The sequence below is a fragment of the Astatotilapia calliptera genome, chromosome 23 (genome assembly GCF_900246225.1).
Source record: "Astatotilapia calliptera chromosome 23, fAstCal1.2, whole genome shotgun sequence".
In the NCBI taxonomy this organism is placed as follows: Eukaryota; Metazoa; Chordata; class Actinopteri; order Cichliformes; family Cichlidae; genus Astatotilapia; species Astatotilapia calliptera.
Genome location: NC_039323.1, coordinates 37,729,705 through 37,741,834, shown reverse-complemented (window position 1 = coordinate 37,741,834; position 12,130 = coordinate 37,729,705). Strand labels below are relative to the sequence as shown.

At 41.0% G+C, this 12,130-nt stretch overlaps 2 protein-coding genes across 3 annotated transcripts in view; both read right to left on the bottom strand.

The window, feature by feature from the left end:
- Window positions 1-522: 522 nt before the first annotated feature.
- Window positions 523-2,583, bottom strand: atp5pf (ATP synthase peripheral stalk subunit F6). The gene is made up of 4 exons (XM_026158615.1): window positions 2,470-2,583; window positions 1,697-1,866; window positions 1,347-1,471; window positions 523-624 (listed from the first exon to the last, which is right to left on the bottom strand). The coding sequence occupies exons 1-4, from the start codon at window positions 2,566-2,568 to the stop codon at window positions 596-598; spliced, it is 423 nt and encodes a 140-aa protein (XP_026014400.1). The 5' UTR covers window positions 2,569-2,583; the 3' UTR covers window positions 523-595.
- Window positions 2,584-6,356: 3,773 nt separating this feature from the next.
- Window positions 6,357-12,130, bottom strand: part of appa (amyloid beta (A4) precursor protein a) — a 36,643-nt gene continuing 30,869 nt past the window's right edge. For both annotated transcript variants that reach the window (XM_026157783.1, XM_026157784.1), the window contains 3 exons: window positions 11,105-11,196; window positions 7,997-8,143; window positions 6,357-7,532 (listed from right to left, as the gene is read on the bottom strand). In XM_026157783.1, coding sequence (XP_026013568.1) covers window positions 7,431-7,532; window positions 7,997-8,143; window positions 11,105-11,196 — 341 coding nt within the window. In that variant the 3' untranslated portion in view covers window positions 6,357-7,430. The remainder of the gene's footprint in view (window positions 7,533-7,996; window positions 8,144-11,104; window positions 11,197-12,130) is intronic.

Below are 12,130 nucleotides of genomic sequence, written 5' to 3'. Positions count from 1 at the left end.
CTGACCTTGTCATAACGGGGAACGCTCAAGAACGGTGCAGATTGACAGCCAGTTTGCATCTAGGTCAGCCAACATTTGGCTTGCTGCTTTTTGGATATCTACATATAAATTAAAAAATTAAATTAACTGTGCCTCACCATATGTTCTGGGAGTGTCACTGCAGCTGGATGTCTTTCAGTATTTCTAATCAAACCTCCTTCGAGTTCTGAGCTTGTTTGCATTTGTCCAATCCGACAAACGGTTATTTGAGGGAAACTGCTATTAAACATTTTTCAGCTCCAAAGGAAAAAGTAAATAATGTTGACATCTTTAGTCTTTTAATAGTAGCCCGGGGACAGATTTATAGACATGCAGAAAATGTGCAGGCCTAGTTATACAAGTTCCTAAGCAGCCCTCATTTCCTGGCACAAATTCATGGTTTGAGGGCGAGTGTCTGGAAATTAGTCATTCAGATTTTTAGGTCCAGATTTTACTACACAGCCTCAATCACAACATATTTATAGAGTCACAAAGATCTCGTAGTTCAGTCCACTATCTTTTTTATTAAATACAACATATTTTGTGACAGGTAGGAGATACACAACATGCACATCATTCACTTGGCGCCCTCGTCAAACTTCGGCTCTGCAAAAAAATAGACAAGATGGAAAAAAATGTGAATCACTTCCTCCTGCACTGCAATATTAGTGATTATTCTGACATCTAAAACAAAAATAAAAATAAAGGTATAGAAATATACAAAAAGTGGCTACTATTAGCTTCATCAAAAACACATTGAAGTTAAAAAATAAAATCTTTCTGACCCAATTTCAAGCAAGTCATCTGGCTGTGTTTGATGACAACATCTACGCTATTTATAGACCCAAGACTCAAATCACAGACTGCCTCCTCTGTAGCAAAGGCATAAATATTTATGAAGGGAACAACTGTGGCATAATAAGCACATGCCATTGTCACTGTAGTCCTGCGCCTTCTCGATAATCAGTAACAAAAGGCACAGTTTTAACCATAAAATAACACGTTTTAGGCATTTGCTTAAATAACACAAAACAAGAACGACCGCATTATGTCAGTAACCCAAAGATTCATTTAAACTGGAAAGAAACAAATCAAAACATTTTTACAGGCTTAGTGCCTCCAGTGCTGTAGTGGTAAGCGAAAGGTCGCTGGTTCAACTCCAGAGACACAAATCCCCTTTGAAATGAAGTGCTGTGGGACCTACCCACTGTGGCGACCCCTTGTGGCAAGGAAACCTTTAGTGATAAATATTTTTACCTAAACTGTAACTACAGTATTAAAGACTATTCAGCAAACTGCACTTGCTGAGCCCATGAGCCCAAACAGACCTGTGAATTTGAATTCAGGGAACTTGTTGAGGTCTCCTCCTCCATATAGTCTCTGCAGTTTGATTACTTCTTCACCCAGATTCTTCTGATAAGCTGGACCTGCATCCACAATGCCACCAGCAGTCCTGGGAGAGCAAAGGCATCAAAAAAAAATGTTCAACATTCTGAGCACGATTGCAGCAAGAGGAGGAGATGCTGTTTGAACAGATGTTAGTGAAGTGCATGCCAGAGCGCACCCAAAGGACATTTAAAGTTAATGTTTTGCCAACGGCTGACCTCTGAGCTGGAAGTCTGTTTGCTAAACTTTATTCAAACTTGTCTGTCAGTGGCTGGAGGTATCACCAACTCACTTGGCCTTGCTGTTGTAGTCACGGATCTTGTCCAGGAACAGTTTCTGGACGGGGTCGAGCTCCTTGGCCCGCTGGAAGAGGACAGCAGAGATGCCGATGTTCCTGCGCAGGGTCAGGCTCACGGCAGAGCGCAGCACGGAGGACAGCTGGAATAACCGGTGCAGAGCCATCTGAAGGAGCCAAAGCGTCGAGTTTGGGTGACATTTAAACTGATTTTGGACGAAATGTGCTGGTACAAAGTACTCTGAGGGCTTGAAATTACACCCCTCAATAAGTGATAAACGCATTTTTTTTTCTGCGTGTTAAAGTCTTTAATTCCGCTTTCACATGGACATGTTTGCTATCTTTTACTAATTCCCTATCAATCAGTACCACTAGCTGCCTTTAGCATTAGCTAGTTCACGTCAAAGGCAGAGCATAGCTAACTAGCACACTCAGTTTGCTACTAACCCAAACACCCAGTCTATAGAAACAGAGTTACTATAACTACAAGATGTTAGATCGGCTTTACTGAGTTGCTGCTTGCTGGTCAACACTTGACGTTTCCTTCATTCAAATGACAAAACAGCGGCTTATGCTAACATGCTAAGCTAGCTTTAGCTGACACTAGGGAGCGTTCGGACATTTTTATACGGTTTGATGTACCGCGGTGTGTTACACCACCGCTCTCACCAAACGCACCACCGTGCACGTATCTGTGTACGCAGAGCGTCGTGACAGAAGAGGTGAAGTTAAATGTTTGATAGCTTTTCTTTTTAAGACACCGTACTCACCTTGGATTTGACACCCAGAGCAACAGAGCCAAATGTGAAGGACCGCGGTGAATTGTGGGAGTTCGTTGTTGACAGGAGGCGTTCGCGAACGTCACGCATTAACTCTATATGCGCAGGACTGCGCACGCTCAGTTTGATCTCAAATTACAGTCGAAAGAGGTCAACGAAGTTTGACTTAAAATGACTAACAGAAGCATTTTTTCTTGCTAAATTAAAGTGACATGGTTGTAAATGACTCTTTCTATTGAAAATCTCTACTATGGCCTTCTAATTGGCCGTGGAAAGATGTTCATTTTATCACATTAATGCATTTCTCTTGTTAGTTTACTTCTTGCCGAATTCCACCTTCACTGTAACTTTGTGTTATAGGATCTGAGCACCCTACTGTCTTCAAATCTTGCTGTAAAAACTGGAAATAGTTATAATCAGTTTTATTCTTCATCACAGTCTGAGCTCTCTCTGGCATCTTTCTTCTCATGTCTTTAAGTAGGCTTCAGGGATAATTCTCACAGCTTATGAGGACTTCAATTTTTTTTGGATTCTGCACTTTTCTGCTTGGGTCAAATGATCCAATGCTTCAATAATGTTGAGCTCTGACCATGACTGATAGTGTTCATTGTGCGTCTTGTCTTTTTAGGTCTGTTTTTATTGCATTGGCATTGTTGGTCACTGTCATGCATGTCATGTAAAGAAGCGCTGTCAGTCTTTCACTGGTAATAATGATGAATTGTTCTGTCAGTATTGACAAGCTCTCCAATGCACTAGTTGAATTCAGCACCAAACCATGACAAAGCCTCCATGTGGTTGGCACATGCCTCACTGTACAACGGCAAAATTGAACAAAAATACCTTTTGATGTCACCCATCAGACTATGCACTGTCCAGTTCTTTACTAATTTAGCCTAGATTTTCTTAAATGCTTCCTGCAGCCCCGTCCCAGTGAAAAAAATTCTAATAAAGCTTCAGTGAACATTAGGTGGACCAAATGAAGGGCCAAAGCTCTCTGATATTTTTCCATTTTGATAGGTACTGCTTAGATAATTATTGAGGCTACTGCTTCTTCTTTTGTCTTCCACTTGTCCAGTTTCCTCAGATTTTTTAAGAACATTGCACCCATGTGACATAGCCACATTCTGGTAATGCTCTTTGGGAATCACATTGTTGGTCAAAAAATATAATTTTATGCCTGTTAGGCTGTTATCATGGATTTAACCAAAGAAATGGAACCGGTGATTTGCTTTTGTAAGAGGCTGCTGGCAAAGTGTCTCAAGATCCAATTTAAAATAGTATTTTTGCAAAGTTGTCTTTTATGTGTCAACACAAAATTGGTTCATACCTTGAGTTAAATGCCTTCTTTATGCTTGAATGTTTCATAGAAGGTCATCAAAACAACAAAACAAAAGAAAGGTTGGCTCATTGGAAGCAAAACAAAGAAACGAGGGGTGGCTCAAGACTTTGTAGTCTAGTTGGCAAAAGTATTAAGGTAAAAAGGGTGGGGGTAAACAGTCAAAATTGTTAGCCATCTTGACGTGTTTAAGCTAACTGAAATTATGAACTAGAAGCGGAAAATGATAGTGTGGTTTTAATTTAAATGCTTTGCTCAAAGTACGCAGTAACATTTGAAATAGCTCAACAAAAGCATGAAAGTGAAAAGTGAGTGAAGAGTTGAATTGAATGTGTTCACTAAACAAAGCGGAAAAAAATGGTGAAAGTGGTCAGTAAACAGTGAATTACTTTTAAATGGAGGAGTTAAAATTAGAACGTCTGCCTCCTTGGAAGCAAAATATAAAGAAGTGATGGATGACTCAAGACTTTGGCCCAGTACGGTCTATCACTCACTGTGACATCTTGGCTTGTCCCATGGCCAACTTGGCAATTTTATTTTAAAAACTTGTTTTCCCTGACTTTTTAGTGTTTAGTTTTGACTCCGCTCATTTACAGAGTTACATTTGCCAGAAAGTCACAAAGTAGCCAAAATAAAACCCATAGATATGCAGTTTAATTGTTGCCTTCTCACAGTGAGGATCAGGTCCTGTTCAAACACTGCCTGTGTTCCAGTTAACCTTTAACAAGATGACCTGGGTTCAGCTGCGTCTGGAAGTTAAGACCCACGCCGGAGCAACACTCTGAATCCCTGTCAGCTCCACTCTGCTGTTTTCTGTCTGAGAATGACCTTTGGCCTCCTTACCCAAGATAAGAAAAAATGTCCTTGTAGTGGGGCCACTCTTTTGATATTTAAAAACAGACAAATGTGAATTATTAGAATTAAACTGGATGCTTATGCCTGTTTTTGAGCATTAATAGTAGAAACATCACAGAGACACAGCACTTATATGTACATTCAAAACTTTATTATGGAATACAGTGTAGAAAGCATTTTCCCAGTCAATGCAAATGGCCTGCACAATATTACACAGTGGAAAACAAAACCAATAAGATAACCCACAGGAAAAAAAAAAAAAAAAAAAAAAGTAAAAGAAAGATAATCCTGCTTCCTCTTCTACTCTACTGCCCTCTGTTGGGCTTCTAATGAGCACCCTCTGAAAAGCACACACACTCATCCCTCTGCAGCCCCCATATCTACATGTTCTACTCGCCATTTCCTCACGGATCTCAGCGAGAGGCCACAGTGAGTCTCCTTCCACACAGTGCTAACACGGTGACCACCCGTCAAGCATGAGCTGACCTGATAATGCTGAACAGGGGCTTCTTGCCTACCTCTGACCAACATTGGATCGCTGCTTTGCCCCCCCACCCCAAGCCCCCGGATTTGCCGTCAGCTCTTGATGGTAAATCCCATCATCATCATCATCATCATCATCATCATCAACGCTGCCTTTCAGGAGTCAAGTGTGAGATGATGGCAGAGAGGTGAGCAGCATGCCTGAAGGAAAGGGAAGTCGAAAGAGGAGGGAGGTGCCGAGGTGGGGGGGGTGAAAATCCATTATATATACACACACACACACACACACACAGACTGCCTGCCTGGCTATCCAACCGGAACTGCAAGTCATTTCCTCTCTACCTCCACCACCTCCTCTTCTCAGAACTCCACCTGTTCTATCCGCAGAAGAAAAAACAAAACCAAACAAAAGAGACTGCGTCGGCTTACAACTGGATGAACCACCAGACTAAAAATGAAAACACGTACACGCCGAGATGATCTTAACCTCCATAACAGACTCCTCACGTGTTTCCCCGCCTTCACCCCCACCCCCCGCCTTCCCCAAACAACATACACTCTAACTGACATACGATGCCCTTATTAAAAAAAACCTAGCATGAAATGATCAAGAAACCAAGAGGAGTGATTTCCGAAGCATTTAACACAATATACTTCAGTGAACGAGAATAATATACAGAGATGAAGCCGGCTCCCTCTCCTGCAGCTTCTGGAAAGTAGCAGGATTAAAAAAAAAATATATATATATATATATGTATGAGGATCACACTTAAACGGCAAAAGAAGGAGGAGGAAAAAAAACAAACAAAAAACAAAAACATATCTTTTAAATGTGTTTTTTTTCTTTACATGATATCAAAGCAGAGCCCGTTCATCTAGATTTATATATATTTTTCATCATTGTTTTTAAAGTCACGTGATCACGAGAACATACTAAATGTACAATCTTGCTAGAATGACAATCTATAAGTGAGAAATGATCTCGAGAGAGAGCAGCTGTAAGATCTCCATGTGGTGGTGTTTTGTTTTTTCCCCCCTTTTTATTTTCTTGAAACTTCCAAATCCTGTTGTCATTGTTGTCATGCACTACATAGGAACAGCTAAGACTTCAGAATTACTTCTGTAACATTACACGTAATTTAAAAAAAGGACTTTACATCTTTTTTTTTTTTCCTCCGTTTTCGGTCTTTTTTGAAAAACAAAACTGGAAAACGATAAAGAGAGAAAAAAAACAACTTTAAAATAAAAACAGCTCATTCAGAATACATGATTACTACCGTCGTCATAATCATCAACATATTCACCATCATCATCAGAATCAGCATCTTCAGATATCCTTAAGAGCCTTGTGTGACTTAACACAGCCCAGCTGTTGTATGAATGCACAAAACAAAAAAAACAAAAAAATTAAGGGAGAGGATGAAGGGAGGGAGGAAGGGAAGGATCCAAGGAGTAGGGAGGGAGAGGAGGCTCATTTATACTCCAGTGTAGACTGTAGAGAGTGTGCAGTAGTGGTGCAGTAGGCGAGGAAAACACTGGGCCTCGTAAAAATCATGGTGCTGCTATATTTCCAAAATCATATAATCATTACGAATACGCAAAAACAAAAACGATTCAGAGGAAACTGCTCGATTCTGATGATTCTGCATGCAACAATTTTTTAAATTATTTTAATAACAAAGGCCGTGGCCAGCATGCGTCTAAACACCCTACTGATCAGCGGTCGGATCTGCTTACAAAGTCCACACCTAAAAGCGACCCGAGCCTAAAAATAAACATAATAAACCCAACTACACACTGGCCCTGAATCAGTGTTGAGAGAGAGCGAACGTGTGCTCGTCTTCCCCAAGAGAACGGGTTTGTTTCCATGCACCGGGCAGGGGCTTTGCTTGTTTTAAGGTTTTTCTTTCCCCTCCATACATCAGCAGGCCCTGATGGAGCAACGTATAAAAACTCCTTCCTTTAATTAAAAAGGCGTCTTGCTCCAGTAAAGTGAACAAACTTGGTGCAGAGTGGCTTGGCCGCAGTGTAAGAAAAAAAGAGAGAGAGAAGAGAAAGAAAAAAAAAAAAAAAAAGACCCATGCTACAGTCGCTCCTTGTGCTCGTAACTGACTATTTCAGTCACTTAAAGATCCGTCTTTTGGTTGAAGGGAGGGCTGGGGAAGGGAAGAGGAGGGAAGGTAAGGGGAGGTGACGATGTGTGGGATGAGAATGGTTTGTGTGCATTTGTTGTTGTTTTTTTGTGTGTGTTTACGTATGTGTACATGTGATATCCTCCTCAGTTCTGCATCTGCTCGAAGAACTTGTAGGTTGGGTTCTCGTAACCATTCTGCTGCATCTTTGACAGGTGGCGCTCCTCGGGGGTGACGGCAGCATCCACCTGGAGGAGAGCCAAGGGGTGGGGGAGACAGAAGGGGAGGGAGGTTACAAGCAAAATAGGTCCTGTGGCGTAATGTAAACACAATTTACATTTTAAGACCTTTTTACTGCTTCTGGGAAAACATTAAGAGTAACCAGGCTGCGCTGGCTATCGTATTTTTTTTAATTAAACATCTAATGAAAGTTCTGAAATGATAAACACAGATAATTAAAAAAAGAAAAGCAGGAAATTAATCGGTAACAGGCTTTAATCCAATTATATTTACCAAGCAGATATAATTAAAACTAATTTTTTTGCACAGCTTAGCATTCGTGCAGCACATTTTAAAGCCTTTATCAGCGACACAAAAATCTGGATACTTTGTTTCTACGTGGTGCTGCACAAATGGCTTAAAAGCGCCAGTGCATGCACAGCATCCTCCTCACACGCCACACCGACGAACGCGCGGGTCAGCTGTTTCTCACCTCGATGACTCCGTGGTGGATGGAGGTGTACTGTTTCTTTCTCAGCATCACCAGGGTGATGACGATCACGGTTGCTATGACGACGCCTCCGACCATCAGGCCGATGATGGCGCCCTTGTTGGAGCCCACATCCTCTGCAAAGAAGACCTGTGGGTGCCGAGCGGTCAGGTGATCAGTCAGTGGCACAACACACAACAGATTGTGTGAATTTAAGCGATATTCTCGAGGTCAGCACTCGCTTCGTTTCCTCACATCTTTTGCTGTGCTTGCTGGGTTTAATTACATCTCCTACCTCTTCTTGTCATTTTTGTCATTACGGAGTCAAATTTAGCTTGAGAATAGCTGCTCGGGAACAAAGACAATACACACACGCACACACAAAAAAAAAGTGAAGACGACTTGATGTGGGCAGCTTTTTTTGGATGGAAATATTTTCTTACTGCGGATGTCGAGTGATTTACAGAAAGAATAGCACAGCATAAAAAAAAAAAAAAAAGCATCAATGCAATGACGCAGCACCAACAGAACACTTAAAAACACACACACACACACACACACACACACACACACACACACACACACACACGAAAACTAACTTCTGTCAGAGTGTGACAAAGTGGCTAGGACAGAATTAATTTGCCATTTGTCACTTGCATATATTGTTATTTTGTGTTCTGTTATTTTTACAGTCAGCCATAATGCTTTAATTTAGACATTGCTGGTGTAACTTCTCTTAACACACACTATCCTGGGTTTTGTTTGTGGTAGCAGTAGTTACATCCTTTACATCCATGCATGTGTTTTAAAGCAAACACTACTAACCATCAGATCATCTGAATTTTCTTCTGTTTACAGGCACATGTCTGTTAAATTATGTTTCTTTGGTTATACTTACCATGGTGTCCATGTTGTGCATTCAGGTCCTATATGTGAGACAGGTGTATGGGAAGGGCCGCCCACTACTTCCTGTTTATATAGGGTCATGAGGTCAATGATTGCATCACTGGGTGTAACCAAATGGAGGGTTTTTCATTTTGTATAGTACTGTTTGTTTTCTTTAAAGTAGCCTTTTGAGTTATATTGTATGCAGTGTTTTACTTTAAAAACCATTTAGTTGAGTAAATGAGTTTGTCAGTTTCATGCATGACTTTATTCCTGTTCTTTGTTTAGAATTGTATTATTTGGTTTGACCTATTTTGTTTCAATGGTAGGGACTAACGAGGTCAGGTGTGGGCAAAGTCTTGCCAGTGGGATTTTTGTATGCCTGATTGATTGTTTTATGGTAAAAGGGAGATGCTAGCAATAAAGTATGCTTAAAAAGAACTTCAATTGTCTGCTAATGCTATTTACTTATCACCTTCCTTGCTGCTTAAGTTATGCTACATCACACAGAATTTGCAGATTTATGGATACATGCAATTCTTTGAATGGTCACTTGAGGCTGATTCCAAGAGTGAGTATATCACTGTAAACTACTGTGTTAAAATGATTGGTAGCGACAGAGCCAATCTATTATAGGACCAATGCTGATGCCTGGTGATTAAAAAATCTGATATACTGGTCGATATTTCTTTGCTTTAAGCCACAAAAAACATGATGTGTTGTGTGTAGTTATTTATGGTTTCTTACTGAGATAGCACGTCAGTCCATTTTAAACGTAATCTTATTCTACTGTCACAGCTGGTCATGGATTACTCATATGTAGTCTCCTTAGATTAGCTGGTTGTTGTCGTTTTTGGCATTTCAAACGCATCATCACAGCGATCAAGAAATTTACAGAGTGCCCTACAGGGACAACTGGATTTTCCGTAACGCCAAGTCACCCATTATTAGAGGTGTGTCCACTTTGACAAGTAGCTGTAGCATAACTGCTTGCGAGTCACTGAACTGAACCTTCTGACCACATTTGTGGTGTTGGTGCCTTTTGGATTTATCACATAAATAATTTCTGTACAGTCACCTGAACTAACAGTCCCCTCATAGTTCTCCAGCACAAACTGCCATATATCTGTGCCTGTGTGATGGACCTGTGCAGTTTAAGGATGCAGATTTCTAACCAAACCTCTTATTAAAAACAGCGGGTAATTTTGCACCCTGGTCGCTCCAAAACAGGAATTCCCATCGTGTTACTTGTGCCGTCTTTTATAAGTCGTCTTTGGTTTAAGGTCATTAACTTCCAATTTGAGATTTTTAACACTCACATTACTTTGGTTGTTTATAAGCAAAGCAAGCAAATGGATAGAAAAGTAATAATGGGTTGAAAGCAGAGCACAGCACTGATGCACAATGACTCAGCTCCAACACAAAACTATTAAAAAAATAAATAACCAAACAAAATGAGAGCTTCAGCACATCTGTCACAGAATAACGGGTGCTCGGTGGGACTCATTTTTCACATTTTACAATGATAAATAGAACCTTCACTGAATGGGAAAGAAAAAAAGAAAATAAAAACACCTCCTGATATCTTCAGCAGGGATAACGGGACAGAAACCTCCTCAACCGGCACAAAATTTTGCTACTGTGAATATCAAATTAAGGAGACGAGTTAAAGAGGCAGCCTGACACACTGACTGCTCACTGTGAATGCCAAAAATGTGATATGTAATAAAATGTAGGGATTAAGGGATTTGAAGCCTTTAGGTGAGAGGAATAAGGTACGTGGATTTGGATTTGACTGAGGATGGATTGAGGGGGGTTTTTTTGTTCTGGGATTACAACACTGAATGAGATTAATGAGTGCGTGCAGAACTTAGCGATATTAACAGCATCAAACTTCCCCGATCAGAGGGCACAGGATTCATTTATTTATTTTTCAGAGAGGAGCACATCGAGTGTGACGCACGCATTATCACGGATGTCTCCATGGGCACCTGTCTCCATGGTGACAACCTTGGGAAGTTTACCAGGAGGACAAAGTGGAGCATATGTGTATGTGCGTGGAGGAGAAGGGGGCAGAGTGCAAAACCCGCATGTGTGAGTAATATGCATTTTTATGTGTGTGCGCATGCCTGCGTCTATTTCTGTGGGCTTATTAAGCAGCCTGAATATTCAGATCAGCGAATCCCAAACAAGTCTGCATATCTGCACGGCTCCGCCTTTGCTCACCAGTTTCTGGTGGCGAACTTCGTACTCTGTACTCTGTCTGTCCTCAGTCTCCATCCGCATCTCAGGAATAGCTTCCATCTTCATTCCAGTCACTGGCGAGGGAAGAAAAAGTACAATCTATTATAGATGGTGACATTAAGCCACTCTCTCGTTCTCCTGCTGAAATAAAAAGCTCTGACTGAAGCACACTGGATAGCGGAGAGCCGACTGCACCAGCAGTACGAATAGAAAAGAGCACGGCATACGCAGGATGCATAGACCGCGTGCAGCTGCACCACCAATCTCTTAACAGCCACACCTGCACCTCAATGGAGGTCAAGTGGAGCCGGCTGTGTGCAAATATTGACTCTGAGGAGAACATGCTGTGGTGCCTTTACTTCTACAGTGTACTTCAAAACAATCTCAGAATCTTGTATAACCTGAGCAAATATTTTCTGCTAGCCTCAAAACCACTTCAGCTCAGCACTCGCATGCACCAAATCACATGACCTAAAGCACTTTATGATTTATACCCAAGCTGGAAATGGCTTACAGGCCCGAGGGAATCATTATGTACTGAATAACATTAATATCAAACTACAGATGCTCACATCCCTTTCTAATACACACTGTAAATTAGTCACACCTAAAAATATTCACTAATGTTATCAAACGTTACCATTTTAGTTACAACACATCATTTAGAGCCGGGGCGTCAGCAGCTGTCTGCTGTGCAGCTAAATTCCTTCACACTGACAGAAAGAGGAATTTTGCTGGTCCGGCTCACTGAAGATCAAAGTGGGCTGCATGTGGTTCACGATGTAAAATGAGTTTGGCATCGCTGATTCAGAAAGTTAAAAAAGCATCAAAGTAGTTGAAATGATGAGCTACAAAGAGCCTGCATGAGTTATTATAAATTGGTAACATTACTAGTCCTCCATGGTCTTTAAAGACCATACTGCACATTTGTAATTGAATCAGCTGTTTACACCTTATGCTACCTTTACACTAGAGGGGACAGAGGATAGCTGGATTTTTCCTAACACA